At 50.1% G+C, this 23,659-nt stretch overlaps 1 protein-coding gene and 1 non-coding gene across 4 annotated transcripts; one reads left to right on the top strand and one right to left on the bottom strand.

Annotated features, from left to right (window-relative positions):
* Nucleotides 1–732: 732 nt before the first annotated feature.
* PHLDB3 (pleckstrin homology like domain family B member 3) lies at nucleotides 733–23,544 on the bottom strand. 3 transcript variants are annotated; one of them, XM_066271912.1, is made up of 16 exons: nucleotides 23,244–23,543; nucleotides 22,363–22,718; nucleotides 21,444–21,626; nucleotides 21,187–21,324; nucleotides 16,070–16,198; nucleotides 15,676–15,840; nucleotides 14,649–14,759; nucleotides 14,445–14,528; nucleotides 13,999–14,109; nucleotides 8,582–8,681; nucleotides 8,366–8,456; nucleotides 8,194–8,281; nucleotides 7,894–7,950; nucleotides 2,831–3,050; nucleotides 2,016–2,101; nucleotides 734–1,143 (listed from the first exon to the last, which is right to left on the bottom strand). In XM_066271912.1, the coding sequence occupies exons 2-16, from the start codon at nucleotides 22,594–22,596 to the stop codon at nucleotides 1,009–1,011; spliced, it is 1,932 nt and encodes a 643-aa protein (XP_066128009.1). In that variant the 5' UTR covers nucleotides 22,597–22,718; nucleotides 23,244–23,543; the 3' UTR covers nucleotides 734–1,008. The 3 variants fall into 3 exon arrangements, with proteins under 3 accessions (XP_066128010.1, XP_066128009.1, XP_066128011.1); XM_066271913.1 differs by lacking the exon at nucleotides 7,894–7,950 and having other exon boundaries at nucleotides 733–1,143; nucleotides 23,244–23,544; XM_066271914.1 differs by lacking the exons at nucleotides 7,894–7,950; nucleotides 8,194–8,281; nucleotides 8,366–8,456; nucleotides 8,582–8,681 and having other exon boundaries at nucleotides 23,244–23,542.
* On the top strand, nucleotides 20,146–20,255 carry LOC136332673 (U6 spliceosomal RNA). The gene has a single exon (XR_010730839.1). It is a non-coding gene; the product is annotated as a U6 spliceosomal RNA (small nuclear RNA).
* Nucleotides 23,545–23,659: the final 115 nt, after the last annotated feature.

The following is a 23,659-nucleotide window of genomic DNA, read 5'->3' as shown; positions in this document are numbered from 1 at the left end:
TTTAAGACTAAGCCTTTCCCACCCTTTTAATACTAAGATCTTTTCAAAACTAAGCTTTTCCCCACACCCTTGACTGCTGCATGATGTGGGGTGGTGCATTCTTCTGAGGAATCCCATTATGCCTCAGATAAATGACTTTGTATCAGAGGCTTCCTTGTTTGTATATTGGATTAAAGATTTTGATTCCTACACTATAAAATGGGGCAGAGAAGGCCATGCTGGAGGAGAGCAGAGAAGGCCATGTAGAGGAGAGAAGCAGCCAAGATGGGGGAGTGCTGAAGGAGAAGCCAGTTTGTGCAGTTTGTGCAGAGAGAAGGAGATGGGGAACAGAGCTGAATAAGGCTGGTGAGGTAGAAACCTTTGATTCTAGGAAACTCGGATTAATCAGTGGCTTTGGGAGCCCTGAATGGAAAGGGAAGTGTTTTCACACTGTGTGTATTTCTTGCCTGCTGGGTGCAAGCTAGGACTAAAGGTAATGGCCCACCAAAAAAAAAAAAAAAAAAGGGGGGTGGAAGCATCTGGGCCCACAAACTAAAAACACACGTGCCAAAGGCTAGGGATGCATGCCTCTCCGCACCCACCTCCCAGTCATGATCTTAGAGCTGAAGGCCTCAATTTTTAAAGCGGGGACGCTTGGCTCTCGAAGTACCCATAACCCGGATGTCCTGCCTAGGGGGCCGATGGGCACGGACTGGAAAAAACCACCACCAGTTTTTCCTCCATGTTTAATTCGGTCTCACAGGAGCACCAATAAATAGTTCTTTCCCGCCCCCGCAATCTTCCTCCTGCCTGGGACAGGGCCCCAGGGGCTGGCTTCACGTCGGGGAAAGGCACCTGCAGCCCAGAAAGAACACAGCGGCTCCGGCCAGCAGAGCCGCAGCACCTGCGGAATTCCCCTTTGAGTCCCAGAGGGGCGGGCCAGGCTTCCCAGCAGTGGGCGGAGGCTCGAGGCACCGGCTTCCGCGGAGCAGAGCCTCGCTGGGATGTCCCCCAAGAGGGCGGGGCCGCTCAGGGGGCGTGGTTCTCGTCAGCCGCGGTCACGATGACGTCCATCCAAATGCGCATGGCCTCCGGGCTGGGCGCCACCATGTAAAAAAGGCGTTCGTAGGTTTTGACACAGAATGTCAGGCGAGGGTTAGGGCTCTAGGATAAGCGGTGGAGTGGAAGTGTTAAGAGAACATATAGATTAGAATCCTAACCTTGCTACTTACACAGGCGGTGTGGCATTGGACAAATTACTTAGGCTCTCTGTATCTGTTTCCCCATCTGTCAAAGTAATGCTACCTACCTCATTGGGTTATGAGGATTAAATTAACACAAGAAGGGGCTTAGAATTTTGGGAGAAAGATAAAAGGATGCCCCATTTTCCTCTTCCTATATTAAAAAATTAAGCATTTATATTTTCCCCTCCACAATGCAGGCCTCCTGGTTTGTTACTGGTGTTCTACAACCATTGAGTACTTACTTGCCAAACCCAAATTCAGTAAATCCTTTACATCCATTATCTGTCTGGCAAAAAGAAGTCACTTCTCTGATGTCCCAACTGGCTGCTCTCCACAGCTCTAAACACTGTACCAATAGCCAACATTTAAATTTCTGGCACTGCACTTTTATAAAAGTTTGAATTCCTGAGTCCTTTAGGGGAAAAAACATATATGTGACATGGGGCCCGTTCGTTTCCGTTTGGCAACTACAGGCGGAAGCTGGAAACACTGTCTTCCAGATGTTCCCAACCTGCCCCTGCCCGCACCCTGCCCTCTTCATTCATCTCCAGCTTCGTATCAGTTTGCCAAAGTTCTGTTCTAAATCTTTTGCTCCAGGAAAAGCAGCAGTAGCTGAGGCAGAGGCTGCACTCTGAACTTTTGATCCCTGCAGTAAAGTGACCTGTTGATCCCCTGTACTGGATGGAGTACCCTGACAGGAGGGCTGGGGGTGGCCCTTCCCAAAAACTAGCTAAAGCTTGACTGCAGGGGCTCAGACCAGGAGAACAGGGCAGCACCAAGTGGGGACTTCACCTTGAAGGCACAGCGTAGGTGGTCGTAATAGACTTCCTCAATGGCCTGGAAGTAGATGACGCCTTTGAGCTTGCACTCTTCCTTGTCTGAGGGAGGGAGGTGAGGGAGAAAAAAGAGCCAGTGAGAGGTGTGTGTGTGTGTGTGTCCAGCAGGGTGGGGGTCACTGGGGCTGGGGCAAGGAGCATGGTGACAGTCTGAAGGTCCCTAAAGCACTGTGGAGGGGAGGGGAGCAAATGTTGACGCTAAATGGGAAACTGGTGTACAGTCTGGCCAAGACTAGGGAACGGGGCTGGAATCCCAGGTCCCTGCATGCCTGGGTCCCTGACAAGGAAAAAGCCTCAAGGAAAGGGCAGATACATTGACTCCCCTAGAGAAAAAGTGAGAGGGACCTGGATTCTTGGCTGGTGGAGATGGGGGAGGGCACTGATAATATGGATTCTGACTCCTACTAGGTAACTTAGGAAAATGAGGTCTGGGAAGCCAGAATTGTACAAAGCTGTTTCCATGTTACTGAGGCAGGCTTTCTGTGAGAGGAAGGGGATGGAGATATGGACTTCTGGGTCCTGGGGGAAGAGGAAGCTGGGAGCCCAGACACCTGGGTTGTGGTGGGTTAGGGGACCAAACTCCTGGACCCCGGGATAAGTGGCAAGTGGTATCCTAGAGTCCTGAGTCCTGAGGGAGGGAGGGGCTGGGGATCCAGACCCAAGGGCCTAACAGAGAAGGGGGCGGGCCAGGGTTCCTAGGTGTCTGGGGAAGGCCACTGGAATGGGCTGTCCCAAGGTCCTGGAGGCCCACAGCTGCCAGGCTAGGTTTACCCGCGTAGTAGGCCAGGCGGCGGGCCTGGCGGTCAAAGCAGAACCACCGCTTCCTCCAGGTCTTGATGCGGCCGCCCATCTTCACCAGGGGCCCATGGCAGCAGTCCTCAGTCACCTGGACATGAGGGCAGTTTTCCGGGTTGTGGCCCCAGCGTTCCAGGTGCTGCCGGAGATCCAAGACGCGTGGGCCAAGAGGGCGGGGTGGCAGCGTGGGCGTGGCCTGGGAGAAAAGAGGAGGGGCAGCTTGTCAGCATAAGGGGCATAAGGTCAGGAGGCCGTCCTGAAGCCTGGAGCCCACAGAGGAGCCGGTCACAGGGGCTTACATGCAAGTCCTGCAATCTTAACAATGACGATCATAATGATGAACCCGAAAGCTTCATTTATGGCCTATAAACTGCCCCATCTGTACCAGCATCAACTCCTTGACTCCCCCACTGCCGCCCCTGGGACAGGGCTACCATGAGCGCCCTATTACAGATGAGCAAATTGAGGTACAAAAGGATGAAGTAATCCACCTAACCCAGAGCCTAGGTAGCAGAGCTGGGACTGAAACTCGGGGCTTCCTGACCTAAGAGCTCACCCTAAAAGTTCTGAAACACCAGAGGCCTGTCAAAGAGGTAAGGGACCCCCGGTATTTGATCACAAATAGTACGTGATCACTGAACGAGAGCATCGTTTCCATTATTTTTGTTGTTTTAATAAAATTAGTGACTATTACCTGTGCTAAGCACTTTATAGGCATAATTCTTCTGCCCACTCAAACCCTCTTAGGGGGTAAGTACATTATTATCCCCCATTTCACAGATATGGAAACCAAGACTCACCAGGCAGTGGTCATCTCAGGTAGCCATAAAGGGGAGAATTTTTTTTTTTTTAAATGTATTTTTTTTTGTTTTGTTTTGTTGTTTTTTTTTTATAATTTTATTTATTCATTTTTAGAGAGGAGAGAGAGAGAGAGATACAGAGAGAGAGAAGGGGGGAGGAGCTGGAAGCATCAACTCCCATATGTGCCTTGACCAGGCAAGCCCAGGGTTTCGAACCGGCGACCTCAGCATTTCCAGGTCGACGCTTTATCCACTGCGCCACCACAGGTCAGGCCAAAGGGGAGAATTTAATTAAGGCCATCAAGGTGTCTACTTGTTACCAGGCTCAGCCTGATGGTACCTATTCTTCCCAAATGATCTCTAAGAAGAATGGTATGACCCCAGAGTAATGAGGCCCAGGGCATGCCTCCATCCAGCGTGCAATCAGAACCTCTGAGGATTTTGTTAAAATGCAAACTCAGACTCAGTCATTCCAGGAGGAGTCCGAGGTGGAGTGAGGTTCTGCATGTCTAACAAGCACCCAGGATGCTGATGCTGTCGGCCCACAGACCACACTTGGAGTATCCAGGTCTGAGAAGATTGAGGCGAGGCCAGAGCAAGAAGGGATAAGAACCAGATGAGCCCTCGTGGGATGGAGACAGGGAGAGGGAGCAGGAGGAGGAGGTGTGAGGAAGAGCAGGGGAAACACACAGGAGGGGCAGAGACAGTTAATAGGACACCCACCAGGTCCTGGAAGCATATGGCTCATACCATCAAATCCAAACAGTCATTCTACTGATCACTAGTGCGTACGGGAGGTTCCGCAGGGCCTCCAGCACTGTGCCAAGTTATCAGTGATCACTTCATTTCCTCTCTCAGACTGCCAGTATTGTTCCCATTTGACAGAAGAGGAAACTGAGGCCTTAGAGAGGAGGTGACTCATCCAGGTCACCCAGGTAAGACATAATGGAGTCAGCCTGGTCCATGGGAGCAGGGATGGACTTGGGACTCTCGACGCCACTCCTGCCCACCGATGTCACCACCACAGAACCCCTGCCCCTCTCAGAGCTTGTTTCCCTACACTGAAGCTCAGGGGGGTGATCACAGCACCCTCCTCACAGGCCGCATCAAGGATGAGCTCGCTGCTGTCAGGGTTTCCAACCCAGTGATTCTACTTTTAGGCACAAACCCAGAGCTACACTATTTAATAAATGATGCTGCTACAAAGCAGGGCTGCTTCATTTTTAATGAGCTGGAACTTGTGCCTGACAACCGGCAGGCTCCACCATGCCTCCGGCTCTTTTTTTACTCCCTGGCAGCAACCTGAACCGCACCTTGTTTTACTTAAGAGATGTGGCTTTTGACTGTCCCCCACCTCCAATAAACGCCAGCTTCCCCGAGGGCAGAGGCTGTCATTTTGGTTACTGCTACAACCCAGGGCCCACTGCAAAATAGGCACCCCATAAATAGCTGTTGATATGAATAAGGAAAGGACCAGTAGTTGGGAAAACAAAAAGCAGGTTGGAAACAATGTGCTCATTTCCAGGAAAAATAAATTCACAAAATATGGTTTGATCAGTGTATGTGGAAAGGTATAGAAGATTCACAGGCTTCTTAACAACAGAAAACACCTGTACCTCCAGAGGTGCAACAGGAGGGGAGCTCAAGGGTGGCCTTCTCTTTTCCCACACTGTCACATTCTTTTTTTTTTTTTTCTAAGTGAGTGTGAGAGAGAAACAGAGACAGAGAGGAACAGACAGGGATAGGCAGACAGGAAGGGAGATGAGAAGCATCAACTCATAATTGCGGTACCTTAGTTGCTCATTGTTGCTTTCTCATATGTGCCTTGATCGGAGGGCTCCAGCTGAGCCAATGACCCCTTGCTCAAGCCAGTGACCTTGGGCTCAAGCCAGTGACCATGGGATTATGTCGATGATCTCACGTTCAAGCCGGCAACACTGCGCTCAAGCTAGTGAGCCCTTGCTCATGTCGGATGAGTCCACACTCAAGCCAGTGACTTTGGGATTTCAAACCTGGGTCCTCGGTGTCCCAGGCCAACGTTTTATCTACTGGGCAGCCTGGCCAGGCTGTCGCATTCTTTATAACAAAAATGTATTCATGCTATCAACAGAGGTAAAAATGATATTTTAATAAGGAACCTATCAGCTAAATCCAGAATGTGTAAAACTTTATAAGATGAATGACTTGATTTTTCATGAAAAAATGACATTAAAAAAAGTGAGGAGGAAGGACTCAATCAGACATTTGAGACATTTTTTAAAAAATTTATTGTGCCTGACCAGGCAGTGGCACAATGGATAGAGCATCAGACTGGGACGCAGATGACTCAGGTTCGAAACCCTGAGGTCACCAGTTTGAGCACAGGGTTGCTGGTTTGAGCATGGAATCACAGACATGACTCCATGGTCGCTAGCTTGAGCCCAAAGGTCGCTGGCTTGAGCAAGGAGTCACTCACTCTGCTATAGTCCCGTCCCCCCCCCCCCCCCCCCGTTAAGGCACATATGAGAAAGTAATCAATGAACAACTAAGGTGCCATGATGAAGAATTGATGTTTCCCATCTCTCTCCCTTCCTGTCTGTCTGTCCCTCGTTCTGTCTCTCTGTCTCTGTCACACATACAGACACACACACACAAAATACATTGTGTACTTTGTTTGGATCCAGATTTAAATAACCAACTATAAAGAGACATTTTGGAGACAATTAGGGGAATGTGAATATGGACCCTGTATTATAATGTTACAGAATTATTAATAGTCTTGATAACATATGACAGTGGGCCTGACCAGGAGGTAGCACAGTGGATAGTGTCGGACTGGGATGCAGAGGACCCAGGTTCAAAACCCCAAGGTTTCACTAGTACGTACAGGAGGTTCCAAGTCAACCAGGGAAGACGTGGTGGAGTCAGCCTGATCCAGGGGGGCAGGGATGGACTTGGGACTCTCGATGCCACTCCTGCCCACCCATGTCACCACCACAGAACCCCTGCCCCTGAGAACAGGCATATCCAGCTTGAGCATGGGCTCACTGGCTTCAGCATGGGGATCATAGATAGATATGACCCATGGCTGCTGGCATGAGCCCGAAGGTCGCTGGCTTAAAGCCCAAGGTCGCTGGTTTGAGTAAGGGGTCATTGGCTGTGCTTAAGATGCCCAATCAAGGTACATATGAGAAACAATCAATGAATCACAAAGTGAAGCAACTATGAGTTGATGCTTCTCCTCTGTCTCCTCCCGCACCCTCTTCCTTCCTATCTCTCTCTCTCTCTAAAAATGTATACACACACACACACACACACACACACACACATTCATCTATTGGAGATACATAGTGAGGTATGGAGGAAATGATATAACTGGAATTTGCTTTAAAATGCTCCACTGCAGAGTGGAAAGCAGATGTAGGACCAGTAAAACAAAGTTGGCAACTAAAACAAGATTCAATATTGATAATCACAGAAGCTGCATGGTGGGCACATCGGGGCTTATTCTCTCGACCATTGCATATGCTTGAATATTTCTATAACAGAAATGGTTTAAAGAGAACCAAAACTGGCCTTGACTATTTGGCTCAGAGGTAGGGCATCAGCCTGGTGTGTGGATGTCCCAGGTTCAATTCCCAGTCAGGGCTCACAGGAGAAGCAACCATCTGCTTCTCCACCCCACCCTCCTCTTTCTCTCTCTCTCTCTATTCCCCTCCTGCAGCTATGGCTTGATTGGTTTGAGCGCATCGACTGGGACACAGAGGGTGGCTCTGTGGCCTCTACCTCAGGCACTAAAAATTGCTTGGTTGCAAGCATGGCCCCAGATGGGGGTTGCTGGGCTCCTGATGGAGGTTGCAGGTGGATCCTGGTCGTAGCGCATTCAGGAGTCTGTATCTCTAGTTCCCCTCATCTCATGTGAAAAAGAAGAAGAAAAAAAGAAAGAACCAAAAACAAAACTTGAAATGATTTTTTAAAACCCCAGGATGTAGTTGCTCTTATTTTGCAATAACTGCTGACACTCCCCATTTACAGAAGAGGAAACTGAGGCACAGAGAAGTAGAGCATGTTACCCTAGGCTAGGACATGCCGTGGGGACAAACAGCTACGATGCAAACGGAAGCTAGGTCTTCTCAGTTCCCCTTCCCTTGCCAAGCAGACACTTTTCTGTGCCACTTGAGGGAAAAGGGTGAGATAAGAAAGGGCAGAGGCCAGGGGGCAAAAAGGAGCAGGAGAGAGGAGGGATGAGGGTGGACTAACCATGATGGCAGGGACAGCGGGGCCTGAGGAGCCCTCTGTGTTCCTTCTTGTTCCTTCCTGTGGGTTCAGTTCAGAGTGGAGTCAGTGAAGATGCTAACCAGTAAGATCTGGGAAAAAACGTGCTGGGCTCCCGGGTCTGAGGGGGGAGGGGCCCGGGGCCCGGACTCCCAGGCCTGAGGAAGGAGGGGATGGAAGCCCGGCTACTGGGTCTGAGGGAGAAGGGGCCCCGGGCTGGACTCCTGGTCTCAGGGAGAAGGGGCTGGATCTCCTGACCCTACGCAGGAGGGTCTGGGGTCTCACCCTGGCCTTGAGCAGCCGCTCCCGTTCCGCCATGGCCTGCTGCAGGAGCCGCTCCATGCGGGCAATGTCGGGGTAGAGTGCCCCACAGCTAGGAGGAGGAACAGAGACCAGGGCAGTTTACAGAGGCTCTGCCTCTTCCCCCCATCTCCTCACCTTCTTCCTTATGTCTCACCTATTCCCAGAGCCACAGTTCAGTAGCTGATAGAGTGGGTGTCTCCCAGAGTCTCCTGCTTCTGGTGGGAGGGCTGAGGCCTCCAGGGGTCCTGGGGGAGAAGAGGTGGGGTAGGGAGCTGGGATTTTTCCTTGTTCAAGCCCCTCCACTTAACCCTCAACAGGCAGGAAGGCTGGTGGAGGGGGAGAAGGGTGTGTGGGGACTGGCTGTCCTCACCAGTACAATGGAGAGACAGAGGTCGGGGGGATCCCCTCTGGCTCAATCTCTCTCCCCTCTTCCGGGACATGCTTCCAGTCCTCTGGAGGCCGATGGAGCCCTGAAGACACACAAGGAGATGCTCAGTCGCACCCGGGAGAGGACTGACAAGTAAAACCAGCATCAAACTGGCACAGGTCTAAAAGCTACTATAAACATGAGCTGAGTGGGAGCTACCAGTCAGAGGACCACGTGGTGTAGTGTCCAGAATGGGCAACTCCATAGAGACAGGAAGCAGATTAGTGGTTGCCAAGGACCTGGGGAAGAGGGGGAATTGATGGGGTGACAGCAAAAGGGTAACTGGTCCCTTTTGAGGTAATGAACACGCTCTAAAGTAGTGGTGAGGGTTGCACAACTCTGTGATATTCTAAAAGCCACTGAATCACACACTTTAACTGGGTGAATTATGTATGTGTTATACTTTGATACAACTGCAAAGAATAACCCCACTGTGTGGTGGGCATGTGAGAAACCCAGACAGTCTCCCACAAATTGAGGAAGGGGTTCTATTGGAACTTTTATGGAGGCCAACTTAACTTCTTCTTTAAAGACAAATGCATAAATCTTTGAGCCCCAGACCCTAAGGACTGCAGAACTAGATCCTAAGGATATACCCACACATATGCGAAATGACCTGAGTTCAAGGTTATTCCCCTCAGAAGCCTGGAGACCACTGACGTGCCCATAGAAGGGGGCAGGGTAAGCAACCCAGAGATCATCCACACCAAGGAAAACTCTGCAGCATATACAGTAACAGGAGGGGATGCTCTTTAAATCCAGAGATAAAATAATCTTCAAGATAGAAGCAAGTACAGAGCAGCTGACAGGGTGGTGACGCAGTGGAGTGTCGGACTGGGATGCAGAGGACCCAGGCTCGAAACCCTGAGGTCACCAGCTTGAGCGCAGGCTCATCTGGTTTGAGCAAGGCTCACCAGCCTGAGCCCAAGGTCGCTGGCTCGAGCAAGGGGTCACTCGGTCTGCTGCAGCCCCCCCCCCCCCGTCAAGGCACATATGAGAAAGCAATCAATGAACAACTAAGGTGCCACAGCGAAGAATTGATGCTTCTCATCTCTCCCTTCCTGTCTGTCTGTCCCTAACTCTGTCTCTGTCACACACACACACACACACAAAAACAAGTACAGAGCAGTGTAAGATGACCTCTCTATGCACAAAAGAGGGAAGTGTATCCATGACAGAGTGTAAAAAACACAAACTATCTCCAAGAAGACACAAGAAATCACTCACCCCAACCACCCCCAGTAGATGATCTGAATGGATGAAAATAATAGTGAAAGAACCTTTTCTCTGAATATCCTCCTGGGCCATGCCCTTTGAACTTTGAACAAGAGGAATGTTTAGATTTAAAAAAATAATAATAAACATGACCATAAATGCAGCCTGTGTTCCTGGACCGAAAAAATTTTTTCCTAGTTTTTGCTAGAAAAAAACATTAGTAAGACAACCGACAAAATATGAATAAGATTTGTAGGGTTTTTTTTTTGTTTTTTTTTATTCATTTTAGAAAGGAGACAGAGAGGGACAGAGAGAGACAGAGAGAGAGGAGAGAGGAGCTGGAAGCATCAACTCCCATATGTGCCTTGGCCAGGCAAGCCCAGGGTTTCGAACCAGCGACCTCAGCATTTCCAGGTCGATGCTTTATCCACTGCGCTACCACAGGTCAGGCTAAGATTTGTAGGTTTTAATAGTTATCTCAAACTTACTTTCTTGAGTTTGATTACTGTACTGCAATTATATATAAGAATGCACTTGACTTTAGGTAATTAAATAGAAGTATTTAAATGCAAAAGGGAATCACACTTAGAAAATAATAATAAATTGTGTGTGTGCCTGACCAGGAGGTGGCGCAATGGATAGAGCATCGCCTGGGATGCTGAGGACCCAGATTCAAAACTCTAAGATCACCAGCTTGAGCGCAGGGTTGCTAGCTTGAATGTGGGATCATAGACATGACCCCATGGTCGTTGGCTTGAATCCAAAGGTCACTGGCTTGAGTCCAAGGTCGCTGGCTTGAGCAAGGGGTCACTGGCTCAGCTGGAGCCCCAGTCAAGACACATAGAGAAAGCAATCAATGAACAACTAAAGTGCCGCAACAAAGAATTGATACTTCTCATCTCTCTCCCTTCCCGTCAGTCCCTCCCTCTCTCTCACTCACTGGATATAAACAAATAAACAGATAAATAAAAAGATTGTGTATGTGTGTGTGAGAAGAGACAGAGAAAGAATAATAAAGCAAATATCAAGTATGGTAAAATGTTGCCTGACCAGGCAATGGCACAGTGGCTAGAGCATCAGACTGGGACACAGAGGACCCATGTTCAAAACCCAAGGTTGCTGGCTTGAGCGCAGGCTCATCCGGCTTGAGCACAGGTTCACCAGCTCAAGCACAGGGTTGCTGGCTTGAGCATAGGATTATAGACATGACCCCATGGTTGCTGGTTTGAGCCCAAGGTCACTGGCTTAAGCAAGGGGTCACTCACTCTGCTGGAGCCCCAGGGTATGAGAAAGTAATCAGTGAACAACTAAAGTGCGGCAACAAGTTGATGCTTCTCATCTCTCTCCCTTCCTGTCTGTCCCTGTCTGTCCCTCTCATTTTCTCACTGTTTCTCTCCTCCCAAAATAAGAATATATTGCATATTATATTATATGTCATATGTGATATGTGTACATTAGACAATATATTATTATTATGTATACAAAGATACATATACACACACACACGGATCTTTATAACAGCATTGCTAAAACTGCAAAAATTGCTAAAAACTCAAATCACCACCCATAGAGGGACAGAAGCCCAGAGCGGGTGAGAGTGTATAGGCTGTGAAAACAGAGGTGCCTGGGTTCAAATCGCAGCTCTGCCACATACTAGCTCAGGGGTCCCCAAACTTTTTACACAGGGGGCCAGTTCACTGTCCCTCAGACTGTTGGAGGGCCGGACTATAAAAAAGACTATGAACAAATCCCTATGCACACTGCACATATCTTATTTTAAAGTAAAAAAACAAAACGGGAACAAATACAGTATTTAAAATAAAGAACAAGTAGCCTGACCTGTGGTGGCACAGTGGATAAAGCGTCGACCTGGAACTCTGAGGTCGCCGGTTCAAAACCCGGGCTTGCCTGGTCAAGGCACATATGGGAGTTGATGCTTCCTGCTCCTCCCTCCACTTTCCCTCTCTCTCTCTCTCTCTCACTCTCTCTCCTCTCTAAAAATTAATTAAAAAAATTAAAAAAAAGAACAAGTAAATTTAAATCAACAAACTGACCAGTATTTCAATGGGAACTATGAGCCTGCTTTTAGTTAATGAGATGGTCAATGTGCTCCTCTCACTGACCACCAATGAAAGAGGTGCCCCTTCCAGAAGTGTGGCAGGGGGCCGGATAAATGGCTTCCGCGGGCCGCATGTGGCCCGCGGGCCGTAGTTTGGGGACCCCTGTACTAGCTGGCTAAGTAATTTCAGCTCTCTGCCTCAGTTTTTTCACTTATAATATGGAGATAAGAACCTAGTTCGTAGAGTTTTTTGCAAAACCAAATGAATGAATCACATGAAATATTTACAACAGTGCTTGGTACATAAGAAAAACTCAGTATCAGTTGTCATTGGTATCGCTGCTATTGTTTACACTGTTTTTATTTACAGAGTCCTTAGCAATGATGAGTCAGCTGTAAATGTATCAATGGACAGAGAACAGTCTACAACAGAGCATTAAGTTATAAAATAAAAGGCAACTCATAACTAATATATACTTTTTTTTTTCTTACTTGGGAGGCAGGGAGATAGAGAGACAGACTCTCTCATGAGGCCAGACAGGGATCCACCCTGCAACCCCCACCTGGGGCCAATGTTCTGACCATCTTAGGCCATATTTTCAACTGAGCTATTTTTAGTGCCTGAGGAGGAGGCTCCACAGAAACACCCTCAGCTCATAGGGCCAATGTGCTCAAACTAATCAAGCTATGGCTATAGGAGGAGGAGAAGAGAGAGGGGGGGGGGAGGGGGGAGGGGAAGGGGGAGGGGGAGGGGAAGGGGAGTAGAAGCAAATGGTCGCTTCTCCTGGTCGCTTCTCCCTGACTGAAAATTGAACCTGGGACTTCCACACACTGGGTCGACATTCTACCACTGAGCCAACTGGCCAGAGCCTAATATACACATTTTTGTAAAAAATGTTTACATGATATAACAAGAGCTACCAATTTGTAAGCATTTACCACATATCCACACAACTGAAGCAAAACTTTTCTCATCTAACTTTCACCCCACCTCAGGCACCACACTCTGCCACTGGCTACTCTATTTCATTTAAAACACCAGGACAACCCATTTGAAACTCTATGTCCCACTAACCCTTTGAGTAGTACGAACATTCATGTACTTCCTCGTGCCTCCTGACCACCCAGAGTACAATCGTACGTGTGTAAGGCAACATTAAAAAAAGGCAAAGGTATGTTCTTGTTTCCATAAATTGGTTATCAAACAAACATGATTTTAAGTTAATAAAACTGTAACTGGAACTAATTTCATTTTTTGAAGAAAAAAAAACTCACTCCCGGGGGTCAGCGAGCATGAAAAAAACTCACTACTTGGCCTGACCTGTGGTGACACAGTGGATAAAGCGTCGACCTGGAAAGCTGAGGTCGCCAGTTCAAAACCCTGGGCTCTCCCGGTCAAGGCACATATGGGAGTTGAAGCTTCTTGCTCCTCCCCCCCTTCTCTCTCTCTCTCTCTCTCTCTCTCTCCTCTAAAATGAATAAATAAATAAAAATAATTTTTAAAAAAACTCACTACTTAAGGGGCTAATAAGTTGGGACCCTCACGTTTAAGAAGATGTGGAAAGAGGGATACTCAGGAAACAAGAAGTTGTCTGCTTCTGGGGCTGTGGGCCAGTGGGGTGGAGAGGCCTTCTTATCAACATGCCCTGTTTGGATTTTTTTTTTTTTTCAACTATTTTTGTTTTGCTTTTTTTAAGATTTTATTTATTCATTATAGAGAGGAGAGAGAGAGAGAGAGAGAGGAGAGAGAGAAGGGGGAGGAGCAGGAAGCATCAACTCCCATATGTGCCTTGACCAGGCAAGCCCAGGGTTTTGAACCGGCAACCTCAGCATTTCCAGGTTGACACTTTATCCACTGTGCCACCACAGGTCAGGCCCTGTTTGGATATTTTTAAAACTTGCTCCATGGTTCATATGTTCCCATTTCTCCAGGGGAGGGGTGGAGTGTTAGAAGAAAAAAATAATAAAGCTAGAGCCTGATAAAACCAAAACTACTCCTTGATCAACCTTCCCTGTCCGCCAGGGCAGAGAAAGCCACAGCGGGAGCTCTGGGGACACGAGGTCCAGTGGGGCCGTGGGGGAGCACCTGCAGGGAGCTGTGGACGGACAGGAGGCAGGAGGAGGAGGCGGCGGCGGAGTGCGCAACGGGGTCCTGGAGCACCAGCAACTGACGGTCTGTCTTCTGGGTGAACAGGAGCTGTGGGAGAGGGTGACAGTTTACAGGAGCCGGAGGGATCCAAGAAGACCCACCAGTTTCAGGATGCTCCCAAAGTCTCAGATGCAAAAACAAAGGCCCAAAGTCACAAGAGGGCTGGGATGGGATCTTACTGTCCAGTCTCCCAGCTTAAGTGAGGACTGTGGGCAGAGACTGCCGGTTCCCTGAGGAGGAGGAACTGAGGGCCAGAGCTCCTGAGTCTCAAGGGGAGAAGGGATGAGAGGCTGAGAATCCTGTGTCCCAAGGGAAGGGGGCTCTAAGGGCCTGACACCTGGATTTGAGGGAGGGGGAGTGACAAGTGCATAAAATTTCCATACCTTAGTGAGGGCCTGGTTGGTCTCTGAGAAGTCTCCACCAGGGCTTCCCTGAAGGCAGTTAAGTTCAAGCAGTCGACTCCGTTCCTAGAAGGCAAGACACCAGGGACTGCCACATCTCAGAGTCCAAATGGGCCATCCCAGCAGCAGGGAGGCAACGGGATGAACCAGGAAGAAGTAGGACAATAGGACTGAGGGGTCACGCACTTGTGTCAGAGCCTGAAGGGCCTCTTCCTTCTTCCGGCTCAGCCCCCGGCTCTCAGCTGCCATCTGCTCCCCCAGTGACTTCAACTGCTCCTCCAAGACCTGGATCCGGCGCTGCAGGACACCCCCAGTGCCCTCATTACTCAGCTGCCCCAAGGTCCCCAGCTGCCTTCCACAGAACTGGCTTGGGGTTTGCTGCACCCCATAACAGAGACCCTGAGACCCAGGTTCCTGGGAGGGGCTGGGGGTACTCAGAGTTAAGCTCCCTGGTGCCTTCTTCCCTTTGAGGGGATCCAGAAGAGGGGGTGGAGGATTCAATATACAGACAGGAACACAGGGACACAGAGACCCAGAGAGTTGCCAGAGAGAGAGAGAGAAAGGGACAGACAGAGAAACAACCAGAACAGGACCGGGACAGATCCCAAGAGAGAGAGATGCAGAGAAAGAAGACAAGACAGGAACAAAACAGAGGGGGACAGAGGAAAGGAAAAGAGAGTGACAGGACAGAGACCCAGAAACAGAGGTGGAGAAAGGAGACACACATCAAAACTTTCCAATCCAAAACTCCAGTGAACTTGGTGTTAAGTATAACCAAACACTACTTTTCCCAGCAGGCTCTGTCAGGCCCTGGCACGTGAAGCTCCCAGAAAGGACTGGTGGGAGCATCCTTTTGGACTAGGGTAAGACAGGCATAGAGTGTGGAGACGAAGACCGAGTAGGTTCAAATCCAGCTCCGTCCTTTACAAGCTAGGTGATCTTGGAAAAGATTATGTGAGTACTCTGACCTTCAGTTTCTTCTTTTATAAAATGGGAAGAAATAAGATTTGCCTCCTAGGATTGATGTAAGGATTCAATCACTAAATAACTATGAAATGTTACTGGGTGGCCTGGCACACAGTAAATGCTCAATAAATGGCAGCTGTTGTTACCATTGTGAAGAACGTGGCACAGAAAGAAACAGAGGGCCAGACACAGGGTGGGAAGGATGGAGGGCTCCGTGAGGGAGGCAGGCTAGTCCAGCCCTGCTCACCCTGTGCTGGGCCAAGCTGGCCTGGAGCTCCTGGGCCTTGGCGTCCAGCACCCCAGCTCCAGGGCTGTGCTGATGATCCTCCTCCTCCCGCCGGCTCTCCCGCTCCAGTTGCTGGAACTCCAAGTCCTCGTAGGCACGCTGGGCCACATCCAGCTGTTCCCTCATCTGTGGATGGAAGTGCAAAAGGACTGGAGGCCTGGACCCCTAGGGCTCAAGAGAGCAAGGGGCTGGGCCAGGCCTCCTAGTCCAGGAGTGAGGAGGCGCTGAGGGCCTGGACTCGAGTCCTGGGGGCTCGGGGGCTCAGGGAGAAGGGGACTGAAGGCCTGGACTTCTCAGTCTTGAGGTGGTAGGGACCTGGACCCTGCATCTCTGAGAGGGTACACAGGGCCCTCACCTCCTGTACGCCCTGAAGAAGCCGCTCACGCTGGTCCTCTGGTTGTGAGTCGAGCTGTCCCTGGGCCTCCCGGAGTCTCTGGCGAAGACCCTCCACACGATCACGCTCCTGCCTCAGCCGCCTCTGCTCCTGAAAGAACAGCCCAGGCAGGCTTTTAGCCACCCCCTGAGCACAAGGGACAGACACAGAGGCCCAAGGGCCAGGCCCACCAGACCTTAGACCCCTCCTTGCCTGGGGTTGGCTGCATGAAGGAAGGGACCCTGTGTATCTGGTTTACTCTTGTACTGGCCTACCCAGACGAGGCATCCTATAAACAGTTGTTCAAGAAATAAATGGATGCACCAGGCCTGTAGTGGCACAGTGGATAGTGCTGCAACCTGAAATGCTGAGGTAGCTGGTTCGAAACCCTGGGCTTGCCGGGTCAAGGCACATATGACAAGCAACAAGCAAGCAATGAACAACTAAAGTGAAGCAACTATGAGTTGATGCTTCTTGCTGCCCTCTCTCTGCTCTCTCTATAAAATCAATAAAATAAAATCTTTATAAAAAAGAAATGAATAAATGCAAAACATATCTGTGCTGGGTGATTGATATTGGGACCCAGAGACGGGGGTCAGACTCGGTGACCAGGCTCCAGGTGGGGACACAACCAGTTACATTCTGGGACAATTAGGGCAATAAAATGCAGAGACTGTCAAACCCAGAGTGGGAAGCAATTTCTATTGGGGTAATCCAAGGTTATCTGCATAGAAGGATTTTAAGATGAGTCTCAAAAATCAGAGACCATTTAGACCTAGGGAGTTAGAGGGGCCTGGAAGGGCATTTTGGGCAGAGGGAACAGCACAATGGTGGGATTCAGCCGGTTCGCACCAGTTCCAACAGAACCAATACCTAATTTTTTGTTGAGTTCTGCAAACCTATTGTTAAAATGGCACTTGTAATCAGGGTTCTCTCTGAAGTGGGCGCCTGTACAGCTGCCCAATGTGTAAATTACAAATTTGCACTCCTTACTCTTTTTAAACTTTAATCTGAGCAACAGCGTATTCTAAGCACCTGTAGTCATGTTCATTCCATCCATAGGTGAAAAAAATTGCAAGTGAGGACATCAAACAAGAAGCAATATGGAAATATCTTAAATAATTGGTTTTTGTCAGGTATTATTTAGTATTTTTTCATTAAAACTCTTATAACAAGGTGACGGAAGACAATTGGACTTTGGGTGATGGGAATGCAGCATAATCAAATGTCAAAATAACCTAGAGATGTTTTCTCTGAACATATGTACCCTGATTTATCAATGTCACCCCATTAAAATTAATAATAAAAAAATGTTAAAAAAACCAAACTCTTATAACATAATCTAGTTTTGTGTACCTTTTATTGTTCTTATTTAAGTAGTAAATGCATGAAATAATAAACTACCTTTCAGTATATCCTTTTTATAGTTAAAACAGTCATTAACACAGAGAACCAGCTATTAAATTATTTGAATTCCACAACTGGAATAGCACATTGCAAATGCACCATGAAGTTTAAAAGTATGGGAAGTTTAGGGGCAAGCTCTGGTCAGAGAGCAAGATGTGGTGGAGGAAAGAGACAGTGAGCACGGCAGGAGATGCAGAGAAAGGCAGGCACAGCTCATGACGAGCTTGATCAACCAAGCTAAGGAGCCCTGATCCCGAGGCAGTGAGGAGCCACAGAAAGACCCAAAAGGACAGAGTAGGATCCAGGTGTGGAATTATCCCTCTGGGAGATGGATTGGAAGGCTGAAACCGGTTCCTTCATGAGTCCTCCAAGCAATGAGGATGAGCCCTACACTCGGCCTGGGGATGCAAAACTGGTAAGACTAGGAAGAGGGGATCAGGGAGCAGAAAGAACAGGACATGTTGATTGATAGGCTTGGGTGTGAAAAGTAGGGAGGTGTACAGAGCAAAGTCCAGGACTCTGTCCTGGTGACCCAAGGGACGGTAAGACAGGGACAATGTAAAAAAATAGTTGCTGAGGTCAGCTTTGGTTATGGTAACTGAGAAGGGCCCGGACTCCCGGGTCTGAGGTAGAAGGGGATGGGGCCTGGGACTCTCGGGTCTGAGGGAGGAGGGGCCTGGGGGCCAGGACTCCTAGGTTTGAAGGACGAGGGGCTGGAGTCCTAGACTCCTGGGTCCTGGGGCACAAAAACAGCTAAGAACCTGTATGTTATGAAGCAGGACACATAGGTCTAGATTACAGGAGAGAAATCAGGGTTGGGAGAAATAAAGGCTTTCTGAGGGTAAATGAGGACTCAGGACCCAGGGTCCAGTCCAAGGAAATTACAACATACAAGATAAGGGCAAAGAGCGCTAGCCAGGTATTTCAGTTGGTTAGAGTGTCATCCTAATATGCCAAGGTTGCAGGTTTGATCCCGGTCAGGGCACACACAAGAATCAATCAATCAAGTGGTGGCTCAGTGGATAGAGCATCAGCCTAGGACACTGTGGACTGAGGTTCGAAACCCCGAGGCTGCTGGCTTAAGTGCAGGGTCACCAGCTTGAGCATGAGGTCGCCAGCTTGAGTTTGGGATCATAAACATGACCCTGTAATTGCTGGCTTGAGCCCAAAGGTCACTGGCTTGAAGCCCAAGGTCGCTGGCTTGAGCAAGGGATCACTGGCTCTGTTAGAGTCCCCCAGTTAAGGCACATATGAGAAAGCAATCAATGAACAACTAAGGTGCCGCAACTATCAGTTGAAGTTTCTTATTTCTCTACCTTCCTGTCCGCCTGTGTCTGTCTCTCTTTCTCATGCAAAAATAAAAAATAAGAAAGAATCAACAAATGAATGCATAAACAAGTGGCACAGCAATTGATTTTTCTCTCTCTCTCCCCTCCTTCCTCTCTATATCTCTAAAGTGAATTTTTTAAAAAAATATTTTAACAGGCCCTAGCCAGCTGGCTCAGCAGTCAAGTATCGGCCCAGCATGTGGAAGTCCCAGGTTCGATTTCTGGTCAGGGCACACAGGAGAAGCGTCCATCTGCTTCTCCACCCTTCCCCCTCTCCTTCCTCTCTATCTCTCTCTTCCCCTCCCGCAGCTAAGGCTCCACTGGAGCAAAGTTGGCCCAGGAGCTGAGGATGGCTCCATGGCTTCCAGCTCAGGCACTAGAATGGCTCCCGTTGCAGCGAAGCAATGCCCCAGATGGGCAGAGCATCGCCCCCTGGTGGGTATGCAGGGGGGAGAGGGGGAGGATCCCGGATCCCGGTCAGGTGCATGCAGGAGTCTGTCTGTCTGCCTCCTCCCACTTCTCACTTCGGAAAAATAAAAATAAAATTAAAATAAAATAAAAATAAAGTAAACATTTTAAAACCAAGATAAGTGAAAAGAGAAAACTGGATAGAACTACAAAGTTACCATTTTCTAGCTATAATCCAAGCAGTGACCACCAAGGGATGCATGTTAAAGCCTTTAGGTAAGCGATTATTACAAAGGAATCAGAGTGGCCTCACTGAGGTCTGGACAGCCAGAGATGGCTTTCCCTTGACATGGCACACAGGAAGCACTACGTACATCTGAATCTGATCCCACCTGTGCTTTTAATCCCCCCACCTCCCCACCTCCCCACAGGAAGAGGAGCCCAACAAAGGACATAGGCCACTTCCTGACCATGGGATAGAAGACTTGATTTCTCCAACAAATAGTATGTAAAACAATAGTAGGTAGGGACGGTTAGATGTGAAACAACACACATGGGGCATTTCAATCTTTTTGGGGACTTCATTCAAACAACCAACTGTTAAGTGGCATTTTTGAGACAATCTAGAAACATGAAAACTGAAAACAAGACAATATTAAGAATTTATAGCCTGACCAGGTGGTGGTGCAGTGGATAGAGCGTCAGACTGGGACACAGAGGACCCAGGTCCGAAACCCCGAGATTGCCAGCTTGAGCGTGGGCTCATCTGGTTTGAGCAAAGTTCACCAGCTTGAGCTCAAGGTCGCTGGCTTGAGCAAGGGGTCACTCAGTCTGCTGTAGCTCCCCAGTCAAGGCACATATGAGAAAGCAATCAATGAACAAGTAAGGTGCTGCATCGAAGAACTGATGCTTCTCGTGCTCGCTTCGGCAGCACATATACTAAAAAAACTGGAACGATACAGAGAAGATTAGCATGGCCCCTGCACAAGGATGACACGCAAATTCGTGAAGCGTTCCATATTAAAAAAAAAAAAGGGGCCCTGGCCGGTTGGCTCAGCGGTAGAGCATCGGCCTGGTGTGCGGGGGACCTGGGTTCGATTCCCGGCCAGGGCACATAGGAGAAGCGCCCATTTGCTTCTCCACACCGCCCCCCTCCTTCCTCTCTGTCTCTCTCTTCCCCTCCCGCAGCCAAGGATCCATTGGAGCAAAGATGGCCCGGGCGCTGGGGATGGCTCCTTGGCCTCTGCCCCAGGTGCTAGAGTGGCTCTGGTTGCGGTAGAGCGATGCCCGGGAGGGGCAGAGCATCGCCCCCGGTGGGCAGAGCTGCGCCCCTGGTGGGCATGCCCGGTGGATCCCGGTAGGGTGCATGTGGGAGTCTGTCTGACTGTCTCTCCGTTTCCAGCTTCAGAAAAATACAAAAAAAAAAAAAAGAACTGATGCTTCTCATCTCTTTCTTCCTGTCTGTCTGTCCCTCTCTCTGTCTCTGTCACAAAAACAAACAAACAAAAAACACCTATAGATCCTTAAGGTATGATAATATGGTAATAATGCTTTTAAAAAAGGAGTTCTTATTTAAAAGTAACATGATGTCTGGATGGGCTTTCAAAACTAGGGAGAGGGAAGCAAATTGATGGATATGAAACAGGAATGGACGTTAATCACTGCTAAAGCCCATGAGCACACCACATGGCGGCCATCTGTAGGTTTGATGCTTTCATAATATGACATTAAAGAGCAAAGAGAGATGAGCAAAGAAAGAGGCCCCCAAGATTCAGGCTCCAAAATCATGGTCAAAGGAGCAAGAGGGAAAAAAGTTGAGGCCATCTGTCCACCACTGCCTCCCATACCAGCCTAGGTATCCACGTTTGGGGGACAGGGGTAACCCTGATCCTAGAAACCCCTGGTCCCAGGAGCCCCCCCACCCCCACCCCAGGAATGTCTCTCCAACAAACAGACCTGTTCCCGCTGCTCCCGGCCGACTTGCTCCTTGCCCACTCGCTGCTCCAGCAGCTCCCGAAGCTGCTCCTCTTCCCGCCGGGCGGCCACTCGCTCCCCAGCCAGCTCACCCCGCAACAGGGCCACCTCCACCTCCATCTGTGGAGAGAATGCAAGGGCTGAGGCCCAGAGGTCTGGGAAAGAGGGAGCTGGAGGCCGAGAGTTGGATCCGTAGGAGGAAAGGACTGGGAGACTACCCATGAGGTCTGCAGCCTCACCTCGATCCTCAGCTCCTTCCTCTGGCGCTGTAGCTCCTTCACTCGCTGCTCCATCAGGGCCACCCGAGTTAGTGCCTCCAGCTGCTGCCCTCGAAGCCGCTGAGCAGCCCCTCGCACTCCTTCTTTAGACTGGATGGGTGTGGGAGGCGCGGCCGTGATCTGGACGGGAGGCGGGGCCTCCCCCTGAGATAGGAGAGGGTGTGATCAAATGGAGAGGCTTTGCTCCCGGCAGTCACTAAATAGGTCGGTTTCCTATCTCTTACCCCCTCAGGCGGTCTTAAACGGCCAAACTCTACCAATACGCTTCCATTCAAGGGATGGTGCAGGCCTGGTGACCAGGACAGCAGAAGGAGGCCTCCGGGGCTCACAGTCCTGGGAGCAGGTACTGAGCCACTTTTAGGAAGGTGTTTCTTTTTCTTCAGTCAGGTCCTATTCTCTGGACGGCAAGTCCTCCTATGCCCTGGAGCTCTCTCTTTCTTCCCAGGTCTTCCTGAGTCTTTGCCCCCGATTCTCTTGGCTTCGTCTCTCCCACTCAGTATCTCTCTACTGTCTCTGAATTGCTATTTCTCTTTCTTCCTCGGAAGAAAAGTTTCTCTCTATTTCTGTTTCTCTGAGCTTCTCTGCCCTGTTCTGGGTTTCTATCTCTAGACCCATCGCTCTGAGTCTCTATCTCTGGGTCACTCTCTATGTGGAGTTCCTAGGTCTTTTGGGTCTTTGTCTCTCAATCTCCCTGTCTCTGGGTGTCTGTCCACCTGGTCTCTCTATACCGGTCTCTAGGTGTCTCTGTCTCTCACTAGGTCTGAGTCTTCCTGGCTCTGTGTCCGGGTCTCTGTCTGTCTGGTCCCTCCACACCTGTCTCTCGCTGTCTCTGTCACCTGCTCTGGGTCCCCCCGTGGTTCCCGCCCTCCTGGTCCCTCACCGTGTCGCGGCTGCTCTCAGTGCTGCTGCCTTCTCCCACTTCTTCCTCGTCTTCCGCCTGCTGCTCAGCTCCTCGGCCACTCGGAAGCTCTGCTGGAGCTTCGGGAGCATTCTGCTCGCGGTTGTCCTCGGGGCGCTCCCGGGACTGGACCGTCCTATGGGGCTGAACCTCTGCATGGCACTCTGGGACCGACGGCGGTGGGGTCCCCTTGCCGGGGCTGCTAGGCGTACCCATGGCGGTGGCGCGCTCCTGCGGGAATGGGCGGAGCCTGACGCTCTGGAGGCGTGGTTTGACAGCGTGGGGGCGTGGCCCAAGATTCCTGGTCTCTCCGCCAGACTGCTCCAAGGAGGCGAGGCCTAAGAGTTCAAAGAAAAAAAAAAAAGAGTTCAAAGGCTGGGACTGAGCACTTCGGGGGCGTGGCCTGGAGTTTTCCCAGAAAGGTGGGATTCGATGGCTCACCACACCTCCGGAGGAGGGACCGGAATTTAAGTCCCGGGTCCTAGCACGCCCCCTATTGACTAATCCCTTCTATCCAGGTGTGGTGCCTTGTATCTTCCCAGAAGCCCCCCACAATTCCTGGACCACTTTACAGCATCCTCATCTCCTTCTAGCTCGGGGACTCCGGAGTTGGGGCTCCCGCCCCCTGACCTCCCGAGTCTGGTAGACTTGGCTTCGACCCCAATGTAGGGAGCGGCGCCCATGCCACCTCGCCCAGAAACACAGGAATCGAGATCCTAGTCTTTCTTTTTCTAGACAAACCAGGAGCCAGTCCTCAGCCCCTCCCCAGAATTAGCTTCCCGAAGTCAAACCTCCTCCACCCCTGCGGACCCAAGAGGCCAGGTCTCCAGCCCCCTGCTGCTCGGCAGCCCCGGCCCCCTCACCCGCTCAGGATTCGGCGCGCTCCCTTCTGCACTCTGGGCGCTGACGTTTCTGCCTCCGAAATAGGTGGCTGGGGAAGAGGGAGGAGAGAGGCTGCTCGGTCCCCTTCCCCAACAGCCCGGAAGTGGAGGGGGGGGGCACAACAGGTCCAACAGCTCCCGTGGGAGGAGGGAGCGACCAGCTTGCCCCGCCCGCGGCCCTGGCATCCGGGCATCCCGGCCCCACCCTCGGAAAACCCAGCATCGCGACCCCCTCAGTCTGCCTCCAACGCCCCCATCACTGCCCCTTGGAGGGCCAGGTGTCTTGGTCACATATGTATAAACGTTTCTCTAATGCCCAGACCCTGGTAATCCTGAAAGGAAGAAGGGAATGCAGATAGGGGCCTCTCCCTTTAATGAGCCCTTTAGAAGGGCCCCGA

This window comes from Saccopteryx bilineata, chromosome 3 (assembly GCF_036850765.1).
Source record: "Saccopteryx bilineata isolate mSacBil1 chromosome 3, mSacBil1_pri_phased_curated, whole genome shotgun sequence".
Lineage (NCBI taxonomy): Eukaryota > Metazoa > Chordata > Mammalia > Chiroptera > Emballonuridae > Saccopteryx > Saccopteryx bilineata.
This window is presented reverse-complemented; position numbering and strand designations above follow the sequence as displayed.